This window comes from Lutjanus erythropterus, chromosome 1 (genome assembly GCF_056507025.1).
Source record: "Lutjanus erythropterus isolate fLutEry1 chromosome 1, fLutEry1.hap2, whole genome shotgun sequence".
NCBI classification, from domain to species: domain Eukaryota; kingdom Metazoa; phylum Chordata; class Actinopteri; order Lutjaniformes; family Lutjanidae; genus Lutjanus; species Lutjanus erythropterus.
In genome coordinates, this window is record NC_139317.1 from 45,795,325 (window position 1) to 45,820,525 (window position 25,201).

Here is a 25,201-nt window from a genome sequence, read left to right on the forward strand (position 1 = left end):
AGTGTTTTACTGGACACAGGATACATTAACAACAGTTTGTAATTGTTTTCCAGTTGATGACAAACTCTATAACACCATGACTTTTTTGCCATTGCTGGACCAGATATTGGCAAATGGGTGAATTATAGTCTAATAGATATGTTATAAAAACACTTAAATATTGATTTTGACTATGGAAACTTGTTCAAGGTCTTGTTTAAAGAGTTGTTTCATGCATCCAGGATTCCAGAAGTAAATGGCCTGTCCGTTTTTGGCATTAATGATGTCTGGTGCCTGACGTTTGCAGCCTTGGATTGGCATTTACCCCTCCTGGTTGTACAAGAGATGCACTGCATCCTAGCAAATATCTGATTTCTTTGATAAACATTCAAGCCTTTGTACATAACAACTGAGGGAGAGCAGTTAAACCATGGTTTATTACAACTTGGGTTTTACTTCCACAGTTGTGGCCGTAGGCTCTTTCAGTTATGACAAAACCAAAGTCATTGTGAAGATCTTGGAATACAGCAACAAAGCTTTAAAAAAAAGCTGTCTGGGTCAAGAAACATAAGCAGTGAGACAGTCCAACAGGTTGGAAACAAAGCCCCAGGTTAGTTAGACTCATTTTCAAGACAGAACAAAGGTGAACTTATCCAAACCGTCCATTGTAAACATCTGTCACAGATTACAACTGCAGTTTTGCGTGTGGATTTCTTGCAATGAGGGATAATCAGCAGAATTATGAGTGTTCTCACTTTGAGCTTGACTTCCAAATAAAGTGGTATCTAATCTGGCAAAATTGTCCGCTTGTTTACATCCTGCATGATTGTCTGACTGCTCATAATTGTTCTCGGCAATTTATTTGGCAAGTACAATGTTATCACAACTGATACAGCCAGATGTGGGACCAAGTTGTTGTTTTGCAGTTAGAGTCTCAAATCTTTGCACTCAAGTCTCAAGTCAGCCGAGCAAAGTCCCATGTCCTAAAGTTTCGAGTAGTGGTTTCAAGTCCTAAATCATTCATAATGCATCCTTTACCAAATGTAATGCCATTTTAACAGCACAGTCTTAACTTACTGTTCTTTCTGCAACTTGTTCCACCTACAAAGTTGGAAATTGTTGTGTCTGTTTGTAATTTCCAACCTGCGTATTTCAAATACTGCAATTAGTTTTCTGATGACCGCCTCATAGTTTTAGTATGCAAATGAAATTATCTTTGACCATTCTGATCAGCATTTTTTCCATCTGGATCTCAGTTAACTAACATTATGTTTTTTATGGTTCTCTCCTGCAACTTGATTGGATGCTGTCAGGCATCGAACACACTGGATCAGGGGAATTACGTCTCGACTTGCTGAGAATGAACTGCATTAACATTAGTTGATTCAGCAAATGAAGGGATATGAGCTGACTTGTCGATTCACACTTTTAGATAACAGACTTTTATAACTTTGGCCTTGGAGCCTTGGATTTCATATTTTATTGGGTTAAGAATTAGAGTTGCAGGTCTTTTTTGATTTTGTCAAGTGGAGCCTTTAGTCATCAGATTTGTGACTGAATCTGACTCAAGACAGTCCACACCTCTAGATACAACAAAGAATAATATAATATAATAATAGCTTTATTTGCATAGCACTTATCAAAGCAAAGCTACAAAGTGTCACATAGCAAGGAAAGAACACATAAAACATACCATAAACTATAAAAGACTACAACTATAAAACAATAAAAACAAATAAATAATAAAATGAACAACAAATACATACAAATAGGTTAAACATTGCCAAACTCTTACTAAGAACAAAATTAGAATCAGATTAAATCAAGATGGTGGTACTATAAAAGTGTGTTTTGAGTTTAGATTTAAAAATAGACACTGACTCAGCTTGCCGAATTTCCTCCAGCAAAGAGTTCCAGAGCCTCGGGGCTTTTACTGCAAAAGCTCTGAAATATGGCAAGAGATACAAAGATAAGACCTAAATTTTAATAAGATGTTGCTTCCCTTTAACTGAAAATTCCAAGGTGCATTTCAATAAGAAACATCCAAAATTATCTCTGGAATCAGTGTACTTTACTTACCGACTCTTATTCTTTCCCTATGAGACATAAGGCTTCAATGAGCCCTTTCCATCGCAGTTGGTCCTTGGCAGTATGTTGTGTGTCTCCCCATGACAGGTTCATCTTTTCCAGTTCTGTGCCATGTGTTGTTTGGCCCCCCAGGTTTTCTTTTGCCTGGTGGTGTCCATCTTAAGGCGACTCTTTTGATCTGGTCCTGCTTTGTTCTTATTGCACGGTCTAGCCATCTCAAACGTCTTGGTGATGCTCCAGCTACCTGTTCTCTTGTACACTTGAAAGTTGGAGATTTTGTTTGACCAGAAGATCTGGCGTATTTGTCTGAGGCTTTGCCTTTCCTCAAATCTGTTTAGACCACTTGCCAACTCTCTGAACCATCTGGCAGAACAGACTTGGCGTTTCTGTTCACAAGAGCATCTTCGTTTTAAGGCTGCATTGCTTGGATCTCCAGATGGAACAAAAGTGGGAGGAGACACCATGACCTTTATACAGTCTTGCTTTGATGTTTGATGTCTTCTTGGGCTCCACCATTCTCACTGATGAGGCTGCCCAGGCAGGTGAAGTCTACCGCACATCACTTGTGGAGAAGGATGTTGGGTCCGACATGTCTGGCTAAGCTGTAGAGCTTATCAGTTTAAGCCTGCACGTTGGGGTGGTTGGTTGAAAAGAGAGCGAGATCATCAGCAAAGTCAAGATCTTCCAGGTGGAAGACTAGGGTCCATAGGATGCTTCTGCTCCTATTCTATTAAAACAATGGTGTTGTCCTGACTCGGTATCTGCTCAAGGTGTTCTCTGCCTGCAGCGGTTCATGCATGCATCATTTTAAACAGACCTCTTATGAAAATGTACTTTTGTTATCACGAGTTACCACAGGTGTCGCTAATTCAACAAGAACTGCAATCTTAAGGATTTTATGGCTCTATGAGTATCTTTGCTGGCAAAATGCTGACGTTCTGTCAGGATGAGATCATTTCCATTTATTGAAAACAGAATGACTGAATGTGTTTCTCCTTTATAGCCTTTAGTTATTTGGAATGAAATGCCACCTTTTTATAGCATTTCTATCTGCCCAAACGAATTAAAATCGCACACTGAAACCATCTTTATTCCTAGGAACCCTTCCATGAGTGCTAAGGCTGAGTCTACAGAGGTGTGTGAGCGTGAGTGAGTGTGTGTGTGTGCGCGCACATAAACACTCAGTCTGATAGAGGCCAGGTTGAGACAGCCTAGAGCAGTGTGTGGGAGTCAGTGGAAGGTGTTTGGACTGACTCAGAGCCAAGGGAAGCCAAGTCTCAGCCTGCATCCTGGAGTCCTGACTGGGCCCATTCAAGCCGACACACAGATACACACACTGACACGCATGCTAGTATGAGCACATTGACTTATTTACTATCTTTCTTACAGCATCCAGAGGTGGCAAAAGTGCACACATTCTTTACTCAAGTAGAAGTAAAAATACTTGCGTAAAAAAAAGAAAAAAAAATAGTAATAAATATATCTAAATATACAAGTAGCTAATTGAACCTCGCCTTTTCTTTGTGGTCAAGTGTCCCTCTGTCTGTTTCTTCTTGTCATTTTTGTCTTGTTGCGTCTCATATGTTGTTGTATCTTTTCATGTGTTTATGTTGTTTTTATCTTGTTACATCTTTTTCATTTTGTTACATCTTATTTATCTTATATAGTTTTTTTTATTACATCGTTTTGGTCTTGTTACCTTGTTTTTGTGTTGTTACATCTTTTCTGTCTTATGTCATTTTTCTCATGTTATGTCTTTTACCTCATTTTTGTCTTGTTAGATTTTTTGTTGTTTTGTCTTGTTACATCTGTTTTGTTTTGTCACATCTTTTTTATCTTGTCTTTTTCTTCTTGCTACATCATTTTTTTTATTTTATTTTTGATTTTCATCTTGTTACAGTGTTTTTGTCTTGTTGTGTCTTACCTTGTTTTTGTCTTGTTAGTTCATTTGTTTTGTTTTATCTTTTTCATCTTGGTTCATCTTTTTTGTCTTGTGTCATTTTTGTTGTGTTATGTTGTTTTTGTCTTATTACATCTTTTTGGTGTTGTTATGTTGTTTTTGTCCACTTACATGTTTTACGTTGGTTTTGTCTTGTGACATCTTACCTAATTTTTTCTTGTTAGATCTTTTACATAATTTTTCACCTCATTACATCGAATGCATTAAAACTGAAGTAATGTATTCAAATCTGGGGAATAAAAGTAAAAAGCTGTCAGAAAAATAAATACTAAAGTACAGTGCAGTACAGTAACTACGTATTTGTACTCCCACTGACTGCATCACAGACTTCAGCAGGGCTCTTCAGGTCAGCCTTGTCAGTCCCCACTGTCCTGCTTTATGATTCAAATGTCTTTGTCTCTTGGAGAAACCCTTGGTGCTCACAGCAGCTAAAAGTCAGCGGTAACGTGACGTGACGTGTCCTCACAGAGCTGTCTCTTCCCAGCGCCCATTCACACACCACAAAAGTCAAGTTTGCGTGTCCTCTGCTGCGAACTTATCCATGGACTTCAGGATTTATTTTCAAATCTCTGCCTGAGCTGCTGGCGCTCTTCTCCTGCCCGGCCGCATCAGGAGATCAGTCCATTATAACTCCCACAAACACCCACCTTCCTCTCTGACATCACAGGGCGCTTGGCCATCCAGGATGGAAATCCTATTTTTGCAAGCCCCGAGGCTGCTCCTCACAGCTCCTGTCACTCTCCCCTGTCTGTAATCCATTCATTAATTCCTGCCTGCGTGCCACTTTGCAGCACCATTTTTGAACGTGCAGTGATAATCAAGTCTATTCCCCAGCCCCTAAGGTTATGCACAAACAGGGAGGGTGTGTTGTTTTTGTTGTTGGCAGCAGAGAGCTGGGAGATGGTTGAGAGAGACACAGAGACAGATCACCGCAGGCTATTTATCAGTTTGAGTCCAATAACTTGTGCCTGGGTTTTACATGTTGAACTTTTGACAGTTCTAAATGGCATAAATGATGATGAGTGTAGAAAACAAATGTTGTGGAGTGGATCAATCGCCTGGAGCACTGGTGAAGCATTTATCATTATTCTATTTCTATCCTGACATTTACCTTGTCTTGCAAAGCTAGGCTGCATCTCTGCAGGTCAGCTTTCATCATGAGATTTAAAGGGACAGTTCACCTCCAAATCAAAACACATACAGTATTTTTCCTCTTCTTTAAAATTCTTTTGGGGGGCTTTTGTGCCTTTAATTGTGTAGGAGAGCTGAAGATATGACAGGAAAAAGGGAGAGAGAGTGGAGGAATGACATACAGCAAGGTGGGAGTCAAACCCACAGCCTCCATTCTTGGAGCGAACGCTCTGCTAACTGAGCTACCAGGCCACCCATACATGTGTTTCCTCTTAATTGCTATTTATCCATTTAGATTTTTTTAGTGTGAGTTGCCAAGTTTTGGAGATATCAGCCTTATCACCGTGCTAGCTAGGTCAGTGGTGCTGGCTTTACAGTTTAGCTGAGGATTTCAGTGGCGCCTGTTTCTGCTTCACCTAACTGGGGGCTTGTCGACCAGCATCAATTGTTGGTAATACACTGACTGTGGATAAATCCCATATCAAATAATCCAAACACACAAGCACAAGCCACTCATTAATGAGTAGATGCACACTTTCTATGTGGTGATATGGGTGGTGGATGTAGACAGAAAAATAGTTTTTAAATGAAACTAGTCACAACAAGGTCTGTGGATTATTTTGAGTAACCGGGTCATGATTTCTGGAAGGAGACATTGTTTTGGAGACATGAGTTTTTCAAATGTATTTATTTTGGCGCTTTGAGCGCCACAAGCCGAGTGCCATCTAGTTCCATTACATTCAAGAGAAGGCAGAAATACCCAAAACTATGGAGATGGACAAATAACACTAACGGTAAGAGGAAAAATATTTTTTGATTTGGAGGTGAACTGAATCTGAATCAGATTATTGATCCCCAGGAGGAACTTGTTGACATCACAGGTGCTTCTGTTCAAGAGTATGAAATACACATAAGCACAGAGAATTATAAGAATAGAAAGTATGTAAAAGACATATACATTCTACTACAATATACAAAAGAGATAATATAGCAATAACAATAGTGTGTTGAGGTGCATGTGCTTTATCTACAATATATAACAGCAATATATAAATCTAAAACTGCAATATATGGAAAATAAACGAGAAATATGAGAATGGATGTAAAATGATCTGCAAAATGTGCAACAAGCTACAAATATAACAATGAAATAACAATGCTGTATGTATTGCATGGTGAGTTATGCACAAGTTATTGTAAATTCAAGTCAGTATTCCACACATGGATTATTGCAGAGTTATTGTATGACAGTCAGAGGTACACAGTTAAAGTTTAAATAGAAAATAAATAATGGGGTTAAAGTTGGTATAAGGGATGAAGTAAGTCCAGATGAGTCCATTTACTTTAAACTGTCCCTTTAAAGTGTGTGTAGGATTTAGGGGCATCTAGAGGTGAGCTTCCAAGCATGTAGGAGAAATTACGGTCAGAGCCAGTCATTGGTTTGCATTCTGGGCTACTGTAGAAACATAGCAGCCCCCAGTGGAAGTGGACTCACGCCCTCTGTAGATATAAACTTGAGTATTCACATGATGGTCTCTTTCAGAAGTCACAGACCCCATCAACAGCTCTCAAAACTTAGGAAAGTAGATACATGACGTGGTCCAAAGTATGTGGACACCCACACATTAAAGTAATATGTGATGATGTGATGTGTAACATGACACCACAGGCTTTAATCTGCTGTTGTAACAGCCTCCGCTTTTCTGGTTTCAGTCTAACCACCAGATGTCAGAACCTGGATTTGCTCCCGTTGAGCCAGAGCAGCATTAGTGAGGTCAAACACTGATGCTGGGTGATCAGGTCTGGCTCACAGTCAGTGTTCCAGTTCATCCCAGAATGTTGGGTGGGGTTGGATCAATGCTCCGTGCAGGCCGGTCAAGTTATTCCACACCAAACTGGGACAACTATTCCTTTATGGACCTGGTTTTGTGCACTGAGACATCTTTAAAACAAAAGTTCTTATCACACATTAGTACAAAATATATACATGAAGATTTCCCTTCATTACTAAGGGGCCTAGACCAGTGTTTCCCAAACTTTTTCCTGGGGACCCCAAATTAAACTATTGCATTATAAGTTACTCAAAGCACTTATTAATAAATTCTGGGAAGAGTTCATTGGTGCATTAATTAAAATTCCTGATCATTTTTACTGCCATTTCCGCATCACCTTATATTATCTTGACATGATGTTGAAAACATCATAAATGAGACAAAATAAGTGCATTTAGATTAAATTAACAAACTTTAATTTTTTTGCTCACATATACATAAATGCTTTATAATATGTAACAGTCTTTTATTTATTTGGGAACCCAAATAAAAAGCTCCCGTGTCTTTGGGAATGACTGGCCTAGAGCAAAACATTGGACATACAGTAGTATAAAATGATGTATAATTCAAACGTTGGTTGGGTGATTTCTTGCTGCAGATTTATTCTGAAGCTGTTTTTGGTGGAGAGTGTAGGTTTCCAGAAAGCTGCCATGGTTTTCTGTATAATATAAATATTTGAAGGAAAGACAGAGGGAGGTAACAGAGCCGTGATAGAGCCAAGCCAACATCTGCGTGAAAGGGTAAGCCGGCACGGCGGGACGGGACACTTATGAGTCACATGTTCACTGCTGTTTATGACTGTGTTCTTGAAATTACAAACTTATTCCACATATTTGGCAGCTGTATTTAAGCAAAGAGAGAGACAAGTGGACACTTTTTATATTGCTGACACAGAGCTGTGTGCGCTAAACAGACACACACAGACAGGAGACAAATGCTCCGTCTCTGTGTGTCCATTTAAGTTATGCTCCGTTTATCCAGGAACACATAGAAGCATTATGTTTTAAATTTATCTGCTCAGTTATCAGCTTTAGGTGATTAGAGAAGAGCAGATGAGCACATCAGACTGGCAATATGTCATCAAGTCTGAGTTGGCAAGGCTCCCCTCTGGGGGAAAAGTCACAGTTTTGTATAATGGGAGAGATAGGAAAATACTGAAAAGTCGCTGTGTAGCAGGTTGTAAAATAATAAACATACAAATGCAGCAAGATCTACACTTATTTTCTGAAAGGAAAGGATCCCAAAAGGAGAGCAGTGATAAGTTAGTCAACGTAATTGTTAGTTCTGAAGGAGAGCAAATGTTAGCTTGAGCGTGAGGCTGCTGGAGTATAGTCATAAAGTTACAGTAAAGCACTGTTAGACTGCAGAGCATGACGGCTGACTGACCAACCTTAATTTATTAAGATATCATAAATACTCAGGCTCAGGCAAAGGTCACAGAATAATTATTAGACAGTTCTATAAAACAAACTTTAACTCATCATGAATTCATACAAACTTGTCAAAACTGTAGTTCAAAAACACAATAAAAATAAAAATTACATTGCTGTCTATGGGATCTTAAGTTTTCTATGCCCTAAAAGGGGGTGTGGCCATGAAGTTTTGGCAAAGTACCTGTATGTGCCAGTCTGATGTATGGCCATTTATGCCAGTGCTGCTTGGTTCAGTGTAAAAACACCAAGGTGGTATAGAGGCGAGCCTTTGTTGCAGTACTATTGCTGGATCTCTGTGTAAAAAGAGTTATAGTGATACTGACAAACTAAAAGTCTTGGTATCTGTGGTGCATTCTCTAAGACAGTCAGGGCAGACTGCTTCACAGCTCTGAATCCTGGAGTTCTGAATTCATTTTGAAATTTTCTGATCAGTAACTTATTACTGATGTTGAATGCTTATTTCCTCAATGCTGACATCATTATCATAGCAACATTAACGGCTGGAGAGAGTGTTGTTGGATGTTGTTGTTTGATGGCTTTGAAAGCTATAAGTGAGTTGATCGCGTGCTATTTTGTTATTGCCAGTCATTGTGGACCTTGATAGAAAATCAGATGCAGACCTTTGAGTAATAAGAACCCCTGGTATACAATAATGATACTCATGATGTGTTTCAGAGCTGCCTGTATACATGGAGGACCACTTACTAGCTAAGTAGTTGCTATAAATTTCTACCCGGAAAGTATGTGATGCAATCATGTAGGTATTTCATTTAAAGACTTCTTCAAGAGCGTAAATACAATCCTCACTTGCATTAACCTGATAAAATCCATCAGCCACAATTTTCCTTTTGTCCTTTTTTCATAAAGTGAGACTATGTGAAGAGGAAATTATGTTGCCTCGTGTAAAAGAAAAGTGAAATTTATATGCAAGGAAACACAATGTTTTAGTTAATATACAAGTTTTGCTGTTAGGGCCTCATTTGTTGAGTATGACCATTAGCTTGTAGTGGCTAATATTAGCTAATGTTAGCAAACTGTAGACAGCTATAACCTTAAAGGTATAACCCTAAAGGTATAATACCCAACATTTTCCTTAAAAAACTATACTCGGGGCAGCTGTTTAGCTCAGTTGGTAGAGCGTCCACCACATGTAATGAAGCTGTCAGTCTTCTGCAGCGGCCGCTGGTTTGACTCCTGCCTGCGGCCCTTTGCTGCATGTCATCCCCTCTCCATCCCCTTTCCTGTCTACTCTTCAGCTGTAATGTTTTTGGGCTTTTCTTGCCTTTATTTGATAAATAAAGGCAAGAAAAGCCCAAAAACATAACTTTGGGAAAAAAAAAAAAAAAAAAAAAAAAAAAAAAAAAAAAATATATATATATATATATATATATATATATATATATATATATATATATATATATATATATATATATATAAATCTGATATGAAAGTCTGACAAAGTTGACATCTTACAAATTTACATTTTTTCATTTCACAGCATAGTTATAGCGAGCAGCCATTTTATTTTTTAAAGTGTCTCAGAGTTCTCTTAATGTTAATCAAAATACACATTTTTAAACCATAATTCTTATTTAGCTTTGATTTAGAAGGACTACAGAGTTGACATGTTATGGCTGAGACACATCTGATATCAATATTATTTCATGAATCTGTCTAAAAATACAGAGTTTACCAGTGCTTGAGCAGTATTCACACCTTTCATATACCAGGAAGTGAGACAGGGGTCCTTAGGGCGTAGCTAACCCTTTTAATGCCTGATTAAACCATATTTTTGTTGAGATCTGTTGGAAATGTGGGACACAACTTTAAAGGGCCCAAATGTTCATTTAAAAAAATATTTTTAAAACAAATATGACTATATTCTTACACATTTTACACCTATGTTGTCAATAGGCATTGCTAGGTTTACTTTTTGAAGGCTTTTAAAACATTTTTTAAGTGTTTGAAGTTGTGAATTCTTGCTTGGGACCACAGTGTTTTCTGGCAAATTTAGAAATTTACAAGAATAAAGCAAACCATTTTGTAAATTGTCTATATTTCATATATATAAGCCCTTGAAGAATACATTTTCACCAGTTGGAGGATTTTATATATGTGTATATCTGTGTTTACAACAGCTCAGATTAATCCTACTGATTCTACCTTTAATCTGCAGCACTCTTTAAAATAAGAAAAATGCCATCTCTCTAGAGGCACCTGTGGCCACAGTGGCTCAAAAGATTCATGGTCTTCCTTTAATAGTCAGAGAAATGGACATCCTGACATTTCGCCTTTTCATGGCATGAAAAGCACAGGTGTAATATGTAACATATTGATGGCAGATGGCAGTTTTCAATTGAGTTTTTCCAGTCCCAGGGATTGCTGGCTCACTGACATGTCTTACTGGACACTTAAGTTGAACAGAGAAATGATGAATGTTATTAGTCACTCCTGTGTTTTACCTTGACCAGTATGTGGAATGAAAATGTCTGCAGTGAAGAGTCTTTTGACAGTTGTGGATTATACTTTCAGTAAACATTTTCATGTGGTTTTATAGAAATGGTTAGCAATATTCTAGAAATCATGGCTCTTGTCAGTTAAAAAGTTATAGCCGTTCACATCGTTTCAGTCCACATTATATTAAGCTGAACTTTTCCACATTTCTTCTACTCACATCCTCTGAGTTTACAGAACCAGCCACAGGAGCATGTATCATACATGGTATGACCCCAGGAGAACTATTCATCAATTTAGGAAGGTTTTTTTTCTGTTTGGTTCCTGGTAGAACTTTTTCTCAAGGTTCCACTTTGAACTCTTTTTGGAGAATTCTTACTTGAACCCAACATAAAGGATCATAGTTAGAATCATAGTGAAAGATCCACCCAAACTCCCCAGTGAGAGGTTCTACAGAGAACTTTTCAGTGGTGTAATGGTTCCACTTTGAGCCCTCCCTGAGGATTCTATCAAGAACCTTTCCACCTTTTACAGATGCTAACAAGACCTCTTTGAGGGAAGTCTATCGAGAACCCATTTCTATCTCAAGGGTTTTATCTTGAACTCACCTATGGGGTTCTACTGAGAACCCTTTCATATTGTGGTACAAAGAACCTTTGACAAACCCTTGACAAAACAATCCATATAGAACTCTCTCTTTCAAAAAGGTTTTTTTGGATGAAAAAGTAAGACTAACTTACAAAGAACACTTGATGAATAATTTCTTTAAAAAAGGGTTCTTCAGAACCAAATGCTTCTGGGTATGACGTCAGCCTCAAGAAGAACCCTTTTGGAAAATAAGAGGAAAATAACGTTGTAACTAGAACCCTACTAGGGGGTTCTATCACAGATGCTTTTATGTTATGGTATGTAAGAACCCTTGACAAACCCTTTATGAAAGAGGTCTTCAAGGATTTCAACAATCTCTCTTTCAGATGTTTTTTTTTTTTTTGATGAAAGTGGTTCTTAATGGAAACTTAAGTCTTGCAAAGGACACTTGATCATAAACAGGGTTCTTCAGGGGCAAATTGTTCTTGGTAGGACCTCAGTACTTCAACAGAAACCTTTTGGGACCCTTGTTTCTAAGAGTGCAGTTATTCATTCCAAAAAAAGCTCGTATGAGTTGTGGTTAGCTTAAGGCACTTGTAGTAAACAGAGATCTAAAAAACTGTCTTTTAAGCCTGAGCTGTTGATGCTTTAAGTCTCAGCTGGAATGAAAGTGTTCATTTGTTCTTTTTGAGCCCTGGCTGTGCTGATGGAGGGAGTAGGAGGAGAAAAAGAGATTAAGCATGTGGGTGTGTGATCTTGAACATTTCTTTGATTTAATTTTTTTTCCTGGCATCACTTTGTTTTTTTTCTAATCAACACATTTGCGTTGTTCAGGATGTGAATGTGTAGGAGTGGAGGATGTGTCGAACAGAGCCATTATAGCACCATTTTTCCACTCACTGTGTTATTTTGTTGGCCTTTTCTTCTTCTCTCTGCCTTTTATAAGATCCTCTTGTTCTCCTCAGTCTCACTATCATTTGCTGAGGTGTAAATTGGACTTCCAAGGAGCTACACTACACAAAATGCATTATATTGTAGCTTTCAAACTGCGGCCCCAATGTGAGTGTGGGCGGTGTGGACAACTGGAGGGTTTCTAAATATCTTGGTGCACTTCAAACAAAGCAGGTCATACAACCTGCCGTTTGACTACAGCACACAGCTGGCTCATAAACACATCAACTAATCCAGTGCAGTCTGGAGTCATTTTAACATTGAAATCCCTGTTGGGTGGAACAGATTAGCTCTTAGCTTTAGTCTCATGATGTGTTTGGTCAGCCTGGTCTCACGTCAGATACCGATTCTCACCACCCTTCAGCGACTCATTGCAAATGCCAACAGTATTCCTTTGCGGCAGAAACCGACACACCAGGCTTTTCAAATGACTTCAATGTAAACCCATGCACTGCTGTATAATATACCCCTTGCTGCTGAGATAGTACAAAGAGGGAGAAGTTCCACATTTGGAGGAGGTGGGTGGATGCGGAGTCCTGCACAGGTCTAGTTTTGCAAACCCACCCTCACCCACAAAGATGAGAACCGGAACCAACCCATTACCCGCAATTATTTCCACGTCAAATCCGCACCCGCTCAGAACTGTGAATATAAACTCTGTGACCTTCTTGCAGCTGTTGATGTGTTTCCTTTGAGATGACGAGCCTCGTTTGCAGCTATCAAAAGATCATACTCTTTGCGACGTGATGTAGCTAACATAACATAGTTGTACTAACCCCAAACATGGTCTCATCCTAAACCTAAGCTAAAAGGTGCTCTCTACTTCAGTATCGTCTGGCAAATGGCAAATATTGTGAGGAACAAATTTCCACACTTCAGAGATATTTGAGAGATGTGACCTCTGTGTACCCCACACTTAAAACATCGGATCAATTACAATATTGTTGTTGTTGTTGGTTAGCTCCTTTTAAAAAAATCACCAAAGTGGAGTGACATGTCCAGAAACAAACTCCTTTGAACCTCTTCAAAATACCACACCGGTGGGCAAAGCCAATCTCAGGTTTAGGGTAATACCAAGTGGTCAGAGTGCTGCTCGTGCCGATCATTGTACCACCACAAAAACTGCTCCAGGAATAAAAGAAAGTCTTGTGCACTATGCCTTTGTTTCAAGCACTCTGCAGCAGCCAGCTGAAGGAGAAAAGACCACATTTTTGGTGAGCAACAGCACCAGGATGCAGCAAGACTCAGAGGCTTCGAGTCAAACCGCAAATCCAAACCCCACCAGGGAATGAAACTCAGAAATCGGCTATCATTCTCCGGAATTGCTTGCACCATCTTTTGAAGGAGGGAGTGGAAGGGAAGGGCATTAGCACTTTAACCTACATCACCACTCTTGTGCTGTGGGAGTAGGAGTTTCCATTTGAAAAACCCGGAAAAGAACATAAATTCAGAGTCACCCTTGGAAATTTCCTGAAAACACTGGGCAGTGTTTTGGTGTCTTATAAGCATTTAAACTGAATCACACTTCTGGATTGCATTTCACCTGTACCCGAAACAACACCCTCAGCTATCACAGCCCCTTGCATTATTTAACACAGGTCTGTTAGTGGCAGGTTAGTGTGATCACACTGCAAATCTGAATGTGAATGTTGTACAGGGAGAGGTGGAGAACTGGTTTGGTCTCTAACTTTGGTTGACTCAGGGATGAACTCATAGTTAGCATTCCTCCCTTTCCCTCACTCTCACTCACACACACTCACTCTTTAACTGTTCTACATAAACTAAAGTTTAAAACTGTGTGTGTATGTGTTGTGCATCAATGTGTATATGAGTGCCTCTGTAAGTTCACCATAATTATAAGTGCTGCCTGCCCATTCTCCTTTAAAACAAGAAAAAGTGGTGCTACAAACTCTGACTCAGCTTCACCATTATGTCCTCCATTGCAATTATCTGAAACATCTGCTCAGTCACACACCCACCCACTCATACACACACACACACACACACACACACACACACACACACACACATACACACAGCAAGCAAACAACAAACTGTACTTTCCTCAGTCTCTCGTGGCATCTGTTTACACTGTGCTCAGCTCTGTCGAATTGACAGTTTAGTAGAAACAGTGAAGCTTCAGACAGCACTGTCAGCAGATGAGTATCGATCCAGGCAGCACTTTCCAACAGATGTCTCTATATTGTGTTTGTTGTAAAGTGTCAATGTTGAGCTCTTGTGTGTCTGTGTGCAGGTAAGCCCCAGTTCGTCCACATGGGCGAGGAAGTGGATGGGGTGGACATGAGGGCTGAAGTGGGCATGCTGAGTCGTAACATCCTGATCCGTGGTGAGATGGAACCTGGCTGCTATGGCAACGAAGCCTGCAAATTCTTTGACTTCGACACTTTTGGAGGACATTTGAAGGTATGATGTCCTAATCTTGTCATTTACAGTGCAGAAAACCAGTTTCCAGCAGGGGTCATTGTATGCTGCCCAAGGATGAGCACTGAGCTTGTTGCAGCCCTATCTGCACTTTCACTGCCAGCTGATTTGACCTTATTGGAATAACCTTGGAAACCGCATTGGAGAATACAGTCTTAATGGGAACTACCTTACTAGCTTTAAACTTGTAAGTCAACTTGGATGAGAAAGTCCTGGGTTGTTTAAATCATTTTGAGCGACTACAGTTCCATGGCAAATGAACAAAGCTAATCTGCAAATGAGCACTGTGAAATATAATCTAAAGCTCAAGAAAAGCCAGGAAGTGAACTTTGTAAATAAATGTGCATCAGAGATTTTAACTCAGAGGTTTGGGTGGACGGTTGGGTGTTGTCACAATAAAACAAGGCAGGGGAGTAGATAGACACTGAAAGGACCCAGTTGAGGTGGTTCAGGAATCTGACCAGGATGCCTCCTGGGTTTTCTGGGTATGGCCAACTGGTTGGAGAGTACAGGGTAGACCCAGAACACGCTCAGCTGTAACATTACAACCAGCAGCTAAACAGCCTAATACAGTGTAGGTCCCCCTTGAGCCACCAAACAGCTCTGACCCATCGAGGCATTTACTCCACAAGACCTTCGAATGTATGTGCAGCAAATCCTGTAAGGTGAGAGGTGGGGCCATTGATCACTGGGAACACCCCACAAAACCTCCATCCATACATTATTATTGCAATATACAACTGCACAAAAAATGTTAAATTATTTTTAATGTATTTTATCAGTACTTAGTACCCACTCATTTCCCAAAAACCTGTTAAAGCAAACCCCAGTTTTTGCCATTGGCACTGTTGCCAGATGCTGGGAATTATTAGTGATGCATTAAAGGCCTTGATTGACTGATGCCTAATTATTTGCCCTTTGGTGTGCCTTGGGCGCCATAAATTTGAGAACCACTGGTCTAATCATCACAATCTGTTCCTTGTCAAAGTTGTTCAGATTGCCCTTCTTTTTCTGCTTTCAACACATCAACTTGAACAACAACTAACTGTTCCTGTCTAATTTATCACACATGGTAACAAGGTGAGCGGTGTACTTCACTTTACCTGTCAATGGTTTTACCATTGTGGCTAATCAATGTACGTATATCCCATCTGGCTTGGGAACACCTGAGAATCCCCCAGTAGGACCTGGAAAATGTTTCTCGGGAGAAGTACGTCTGGATTACCTTGCTTCCAACTATGACCCAGCCCTGAAGTGTCAGAAAATGGATGGATGGATGGATGGATGGATGGCCTGAGTAGATATTTTTTCTGAGACACATCCTGAGCTGATCAGTTGGATCAGTATTGTGGCCAATCAAAGCATTTGTTATGGAATATATTTATTTATTTGAGTAGTTATGGTTTTGATATCTTAAAGTGTTTAATTTGTTCAGAGCTGAATCTCTTAAAGTGAAGCCAGATGTGTGACAGAGTGTGTGCCGGCTAAACTGTCTCACCAGCTAACACCAATTAGTTGCATTTGACACTGATTTTCACACCACATGATGGTTTGAGTCAATAACGGTGCCCCATCAACCCCACTACCAAGGCTAATTTATCTTGGATGCTTCCTCTCCAGAGGACATCTGCCTGTTGAAAAGTTGAGAACAGCTCGCGCCTCAAGCCTTCCCCGCCCCCGCAGACCGTCAGTGCATAACAGTCTGAGACAGCATTTTAATGAAGCACTGTTCACTTAAGTTCCAACACAGACCCTGACAAAAATATCTGTGTCAGACATGAACGGGCACATGGGACGATCAGATACAGTGAAGGACGCTGTCAGTTTCTGCTGACAGTTGAAACAAATGAAAGATAATGAAAGGTAAAGGAAAGGTCCAGCATTTTTGTGAATATGCTTATTTGCTGCCTTATGCAGAGTCAGACAGAAGATCATTATTATTTTATTGTGTGTGTGTGTGTGTGTGTGTGTGTGTGTGTGTGTGTGTACATGTCCAGTGCAGAGACAGAGCCTAACTTTATACTAGACACACATGGTTGGAATTCAGATAAATTGAATTTACAGTTGGGAGTCATAAAATCCAATTTCTTAGCAGCAAGTTGTGCATAAAAAGTATCACATGTGACTTGACTATCCAGTTTGGTCAGTGCCCCTGTGCTTCAAAATATTATGCTCTTGGTGCCGCTGTAGCATCATTTCGGAAGGTGTCCCTCTGACATTACATGTTAAGATGCCATCAAAGTCAGGTGAGTCCACATATGGAAGAGGTGTGGTAGATGGATGGGTCGAACAGACCTCGTGTTAAACCAATAGTCAACGCTGACTTCTTTTAAAGTGTTATGTAACTTACGAAGGTTTTACATAAACTTACTTACTTTAACCCAAGCCATGATCTTTTCCCAAGCCTGCCCAAGTATTTGTTTCCTAAACCCAAGTAGTATTTGTGTTTTTATTTTTATTTTTAGTCTACCCGGATGTAGCATATTTATTTATTGCAAGTCCTGCACATGCAAAACTGACTCTAGAGGGGTCCTTACAGCATCATAGTTTGAAACGTAGGGCCACCGACCAAGTAGTTGTATTTGACGACTTGACAGTGAGTATGTGACAAATGTCTGAACAGTATTTCACAACAGCGCATCCAATATGAGGCAAGTACATTCCTGACATTGAAAATAGTAGTTTGACTAAACAATCCCAAGGCAAGATCTATATGGTTTCTTGTTCTATGGATTTCAAGCATATCCAGTGGTCTTCATGGACAGCATGATGATCTACCATGATCTACCCATCTTCATGACAACTGGGCAAACTTCATCTGATGAAGGTTGAGCGAGTCTGTCTGACTGTATGTATGTTTGTCCTTCAATTTTCTCTGCAACCGTTTATCTGATCGATTTCACACTTTGCAGGTGTTTAGCTGAGGACACAAGGGAATGCTGTTGTGAATTTGGTGTAATTTGGCCTGATGGTGACACCATAAGAACAAACGATACATTCTGGCTTGTAACATTTGAACTGAAAGTCTAAGAAAGAATTCTGAGGGTCCGGATGAATTTATCATATAAGCCACAGTCATTTGCATCTAGATAGATTTTCTGACATTTTGAGTTTTGTCAAATCTATTTTTCGCTACCCCACCTACAAATTTTGTGCAATGGTCATCTGATTTGGTAGAACTCTGTGGGCCAATCCGGACGAAGTCACTCTTTTGGAATTTTGAATTTCCATTCAAATGACATTTGGTGGATGTGTAGGCATGATGTCAGAGTGGCCATGATAAATTTGGTGTAATTTGGCCAACAGGTGACACTGTAGCAGCATCATCTGTTTTTCTCTGCATATGTGTGTCTGAGTGTCATTCGCATATTTCAAGGGCCGTTCATCCGATCGACCTCACACTTGGCGGTTGTATTTCTGAGAATAGGGTTGCCAAATAAGTAAAAGACTATGGAAGAAATTAAGCAAATATAAGATTTAAATCTGCACGACACTTCTTATCAAGTATACTCATTGAAGGACAAAATGATTTTGTCTTATTTATAAAGGAAGCTAAAATGTCCTGTTTTGTTTTCCTGATGAGAGGAAATAAAAACAATGAGATGGCCTGTTAATTTCTCATTCATTAAATATTTAACACGTTTTCAATAACATGCGTCAAGATAATATACGTTGACTCCGAATTGTCAGTAAAAATGGTCAGGAATGTTCAATAATGCACAAATTAACCCCTCCCAAGATTTATTTGTAAGGCCTATTGTGAATTGGATTGTGGTGTTTTGCCATTTTTGTCATTTTGAGTTTTGTCCAAAACTATTTTTCCCTACTCCACCTACAAATTTTGAGCAACCAAATCTATTACAGAACATTTCTGGGCCAAAACTGGAAAAATTTACTCTCTCTGTCCTTTGCATATCTCAAGAGCCATTCATCTGATCGACCTCACACTTGGTGGGCGTGTTGCTGAGGACCCAAGGGAGTGTTAAGTGTGAAGTCATCAGATGAGCAGTGCTGGACAACATTGCAAGCTGCACTTCCAGTCTTGTTTGACCTGTTCTGAATGGGCACGCATTCCGAACGGCCACACCCCTCAACAAGCACTGCACTACTCCAATGGATGTTGAGAAGTGACCCACATTGCCGTCCCTGGAGCCACGCTGCTATACTGGCTGAAGTGAAAAGGATTATAAGGCTCCTGGATGTGCAAAGCCCCATGTGGCCATTTGCACACACAACTATTTTCACATTTGACCAGTGAAAATTTAAAGCATCGATGTACAGCTAGAAGTTAAATTAGACCAGACTGAGATGCTCAACAAAACCCAGAATGTATCAGCCTGTTGGCGTGTCAACAGGAGGAAAAAAGACAGTGGAGAGAGACACTGAGAGACAGGAAAGGACAGAAGAACAAAGACGGAGAGAGAGAGGCTGCGGTTGTGCTCCTGCTGCCTTCATGCCTCTCTCTCCCCAGGGTGAGCTATCATATCCTATTATAAATTTCCATCACAGGCTCATGTCACATATTTCTCATGCATGGGTGTGTGTACCGCACGCACGAGCAACACACACACACACACAGAAAGGAAAGCCTCAGTGAGATTTCAGTGAAGCCCTTCAAAATGAACGCCTCAGAGCACACACACCCCCCACCCCCACCCCACCCTGACAGTTGTGCCATTACTGCTGTCTTAAAACCTCGTATCGCCGCTAATATCAGCTGGCTACGAGCTGAGAGGAGCTTCGTTTCATTTCAGCTTTTAGCAACTTAGTTTCTTCAACAGCAGGGCGGTGGAGCATTTTCTCAAAGGTTCAGAAGTTACAGTAATCAACAAAAGTATGTCAGGAGGTTTTCCTCATGATGTGGTCCAACAGTGGCTCTGGTTTGTGGAACAAAGCTGCTTTTCATCACTGGGTCAGTCTGCTCTAAAGTCTGTTGTTCACGTTTGAATCTCTATCTGCCCTTCCTCACGTCCTTTCATCCCTCTTTTCTCTTATTCATCCTTTTTTCCTGTATTTTATCTTTCCATTTTACAATCTATGGCACATTTCCCATTGGACAAAAACCCCCACTAACACCCACCAACATCTGGCTTTTGTCTTCAGTGGGTCGAATGACTCACGGGTATTTATCAGCTCTAGATCCGATCAGCAGTGATGGAAACGTGACACCTGGGTGGACACACAATATATATTTTTTTTTGCCCCTTTTCTGGCATGATGCTATGAAGGCCCGTCACCTCCCTCTGCAACTCTTCATCTCATCATCTCAGCCACAAATTTCATCCACCTCTGTTCAAGCAGCACTCGAACATTCTTCCAAATTAGTCAGGCGTTGAGTATGATAGAGAGACTGAAGTAAGATATAAAACCTCCCCTAACCTTATTCCCAATGACATGCTGACAGAAATTAGCATCTCAACCACGGTAATATTATCTTAACAAGTATAAAAATATCTGTTGATGCAGGGTAATAGATTACTAACTCATTCTATTACTCTGGTATCAACACTGACCAGCTACAGCAACCTCAGAGGGTCCAAACTTAAATTCAAGATTCCCAATTAGTTTAAAATTACTGCCACCACTTGGTAGAAACTTTGGAAAGAGCAGCACATATATTTATATTTTCTGTTTTATTCATTGTTCAATACTTAAAATACTTAAAATGTAGCACTTTACTTTAGAAGTATATATTTTATTCATCCCGTTAAACATTTTATTTAACACGAATTTTAAAGGGACAGTTTTTGAGTTCAATTTCCTATTTGAATGTAATTTAAAGATGCTGCGTGCAGTTTTCAGGGGCTCTGTTCCCTTTGGCCTAATATCTTGTTTTATTTTGATTTTCTGGCACCAGCTTGATGAGCAGAAGCAGCCAAACGTAGCAGTTGATTTTTCCACAAGAAGTTTATTTACTACTTTTATATGCAGTATAGCGATGACTGGCATGTGGTGTGCATTGGTTTGGAAATATGTATTAACAACTTTTTCATGGTCTAGTATTAAAAAATAAACAGAATAAATCATAATACTGAATCATAGTACTTTTCAAATTAGCACCCAAGTATCATGATAGTATAGAATCAAGGGATAAATGTACTGTATCATCCCAGCCCTAGTATATAATAACATCCCATTCCCTACTTCCCATGTTTCCTCTCTCTTCTCCATGCCCCTCTCTTTTTCATTCTTCCTCCTCCCCTTCTTGCTTACTCTCTTTCTCCTCCACCTCTTTTCCTTCCTGCTTCTTTCCTCTCTCTGTGTCACATTGTCCATCCTTCCATCATTGCCATTCTTCCTTTCTGACTTACTTTTTTCTACTCCTCCATCCTATTCTCAGTTCCTAATTCCTTCATGCTCCCTTCTTCCTGCCTCCTTTTCCTCCTTTCATTCTTTCCTTTCTTCCTGGCTATCTTATATTCACGTCTTCCCTCATTCCGCCCCCTCTCTACCTTACTCCATACCTCCCTCTCATCACTTTCCTTTTCAGTTCCTCCCTAACTTAATCTTCTTTACAACACTCCTTCCTTCATCATCCCCCTTCCCTTCTTTTGATTAAAATTTTTTCACACACCAACACCTACTGTTGAAATAGTCTTGCTATCATTGATATTTCATTACACCCATTAGCTTGTTTTCCTGCGTTCAGTGATTACACTTCTTTATTTGAGTGATGAACAACCTGCTCTCCCAGCAGGAGTGACTGAAATGTATCTGCTGTCATCATCAGGTGGAGCGGGGCTTCAGGGCGGTACATATCTCTGGGATGGAGCTGCAGCACATGGGCCAGCAGACGATGGGACACTATCCGGTCCATTTCCATATGAATGGAGACGTGGATGAGAGGGGAGGCTATGACCCCCCGACCTTTGTCAGCGATCTATCCATCCACCACTCTTTCTCCCGCTGCCTGACCATCCACGGCTCCAACGGACTGATGGTCAGTTCAGAAGTTAAATAATGGTGCATATAACAGAAAGTTGTGCAAGTTAGGCTTTGGAGAGTTGATACTGGTTGCACACTTTGGGACGAAAGCCTTCGATTCAGCCTGTCTGTTCCCTCTTAGGTAAAGGACGTGGTCGGCTACGACACGCTAGGCCACTGTTTCTTTACGGAGGACGGTCCAGAGGAGAGGAACACGTTTGACCACTGTCTGGGTCTCATGGTGCGAGCCGGGACGCTGCTGCCATCAGACAGAGACAGCAAAATGTGCCGGGACATCACTGACGGAGCTTTCCCAGGATATGTGGCCAACCCGCGCCAAGACTGCAGGTAGGACACATGCATGCACACTCATAGAGGATCTCCCAGGAATCTGTCAGGTGGAGATCCTAAAGTTTCAAAAATATTAGATGTATCAGGCTGGACTTATATATTTCTGTTTCAGGGAATGGTGCGCTCTGTTGTGTCTAGTCTTGTCTGATGCAGATTCAGTGAAGCATTAGAGCATGCAAATTCAGCCTGACCTATATGTGGGCTATCATCACACTGTTTTTCACATCTTAAGGGTTGTTTAAGGGGAAACATTAAGCTTAAGATAAGGCAGGGGTAAAGAAAAACTCCCATTGAGTCAACTGAAATTGTGTTAACTTTCATCTTATCATTTCCATGGAAGCACAAAACCAAAGAAAATCACTGGTGTTCAAGGTAAAACAAATCTGTTTTTCTTAGTGCCTAGAGGCATTTCAGTTTGGAGATAAGATGTGTTCAAGGCTGCAGCAAGGATAAGTCAAACTTTAAACTCTCTTGAAAGGGATGGATCTGATGGTTAAACTAACTTCATCCTGGTGTTTGACCCACAGCGCGGATTTAACTTTGTTTTCTACTTTTCACAACTTGTAAAATCCCAGATGGGTTTCTTTTCCCCCTGACATTATGACATGCAGTGTTGTGTACGAACGTGCTAAAAGAGTTCACTGAACGTTCTCATGTTTTTGGTGAACGGTGCTGAACGTAATGAACGTGAGCGTGGTTCACTCCAGAGAGAGATAACCCCACTCACATCATCAGCTGATAAAAACAGAGGTGTGAGGAGCAGACAGACAGATCCGTATTATAAGCTTGTCTCATCTCTCCTGCCTCACTCGTCATGTCCTTACACTTCACATCCATGTTGTGTTCAAAGTTAACTGGAAAGTCTGAATTTCTGTGTTCCCAGTTGGAAGTTTCAACAGTATATTAATGCTTAGATTTCCTGTCCACTGTAGTGTGTACTATAAGTTCCCCTGACCATAACAACACATGGTTTTATACCTGTACATTTACATTTATGGATATGACATTTTGCAATTATAAAAATAAGGTGAATTATGCATAGAATGTAAGTGCCCTGTACCATCCGCACAGAGACCAAACAATAACAATACAAATCTAAATCTGTACAAATTTAAATAATCACCTAACTCATTAAACAACAACTTTATTGTGATCACACAATCATACAGAGTGTGTATGTTAAATGGCCTTGCCTGTGGTCCTAAGGCCCTAGGTTAATGTTACATTTCAAGAAGTGTTGTTTCTTCAGACTAGTAATACTCTGTAATCCTGTGGGAGTTTGGGAGCGTGGGAACTACCATCTTGGTCATATCTCCTTTTCTGAAAGCTTGATATCTCAACAACTAGGAAAGTTTCAACACAGACACTGTCCCCCCATTGTGAAGATTTGACCCCCCATAATCTGGGGAAACTGACAGAAGGGCAGGACTGGGAAGTGCAAGAAAATACAAATCCATTTGCTACTTCAGCACCACGGAGAGCTCTGTGAATTCATCACTATACAGCAGTTAAACTGCTGTTTCAGAGCCATGGTCGGGGGCCATAGATTCTAACCTCAGCCAGATAAAGGTTTAATGAGTCAGGCAGATTAGACTAACAAATTTAATTAAACAGTCCCTCTGCCCCTGCACTGTCTCTGTACCGGGGATGGAGAGATTTTGGGTCATTTTGCTGGATGGCATCCCCCCTCAAATCACCTACTGCTTATACTGAACACAGTGACAATTCAGCAACCTCAGGATCATGTTCAAAATTACATTTTTGTAGTTTTAGTGTGGTCCTACCAGACCAACATACCACCACACAGCAAAGAGCACTAATTAATTTCAAGCTAGTTTTCTCACTTGCCATTCCAACACATTACTGTTACAGCAAAGTAGTTTTCATTTATTTAAAGAAACAGTTAGAGTGATTAAAATTCAGCACATACATGTATTTCTTCCATTTAAAGGTATAAAGTCAGAAAAGATGCTTGCCACTTTCACATAATAGCAGAGAAACTCAACTCAATTATTTTGTTCTGACCTGGGAGACAGACAACGAGAAGAAAAGTAGAGACAAGGAAATAAATATGTGATTTACTCTTGGTTTTTGAAGATAAGAAAACAGATAATTAGCAGTGGAAATCTCTTAACACTGTGAAATGGCAGAACCTGAATCCAACTAGAGAATTAGCTGTTGCAAACTCTCTAGTTTGGTGACGTCGGCTTATGTTAGTATTGCAGCACCTGCAGTTATTTTTCATCAATCAAAATGATAGATGGTATTTTCAGTTGTCTGCCAAGTTTTAAAGGTCAGCAAATGATCTGTTGCACAGTTTGTGATCACACAAGTCAATGAAACAAGAAATCCAAACAAATGAAAATAGTTTTGCTCTTGAGGGCAGAGTGAGTGGGATTTTCCCTTTAAATAAGTATAGAAATATACAAAAACAAAAAAGTCAGTAGAGTGCAGATCTCCAGCTGGCAACAGATGGTGAAGCACCTACTGCAATGTCACCACAGAGTCACACAGTTTTTAGTAAAGTGTTTTTGTAGAGTATAATCGTAGTTTTCTTTCAGATGCATAGAATGGTGTAATGGTATTTTAACCAGGCATCCTGCTTCACCTAACTGTAGAAACTTAATAAAGATATAATGAATGGAATATGTTTTTTTTAACTTAGAACATTTTGTTATTTACTTAGAACAACCAGGCAGCTTTATAAGAATATGATAAATATAAAAATCTTTATTTCTGGAGAAATTCACAGAATCTGAACTTCTAAATCCTAGGTTCTCAAACAATGGTATGTGTACCACTACTGGTGCGTGAGCTCCCTCTAGTGGTGTGCAAAGGAAAGCCTTTTTTTTTTTTGAACATTTTAAAAACAATACTATCAAAATACTACAAAATATTTCAAATGAAAACCCATAAAATATCAAATTACTGAAGTGTTTCAATATCAGTCTGTTATGTAGTCATGATGTATGTATGCATGTATCAGATGCATATTTATCCACTAGTTTCAAGCTAAGCAGAGAATAAAGAATAAAGAGAATGATAATGAATGCAAACAGGAGGAGTGC

At 39.9% G+C, this 25,201-nt stretch overlaps 1 protein-coding gene across 1 annotated transcript in view; it reads left to right on the forward strand.

The window, feature by feature from the left end:
* cemip (cell migration inducing hyaluronidase 1) overlaps positions 1–25,201 on the forward strand; it is a 328,468-nt gene that overhangs the window by 242,661 nt on the left and 60,606 nt on the right. The window contains exons 12-14 of the mRNA XM_084722276.1: positions 14,671–14,840; positions 21,589–21,798; positions 21,925–22,130. Coding sequence (XP_084578402.1) covers positions 14,671–14,840; positions 21,589–21,798; positions 21,925–22,130 — 586 coding nt within the window. The remainder of the gene's footprint in view (positions 1–14,670; positions 14,841–21,588; positions 21,799–21,924; positions 22,131–25,201) is intronic.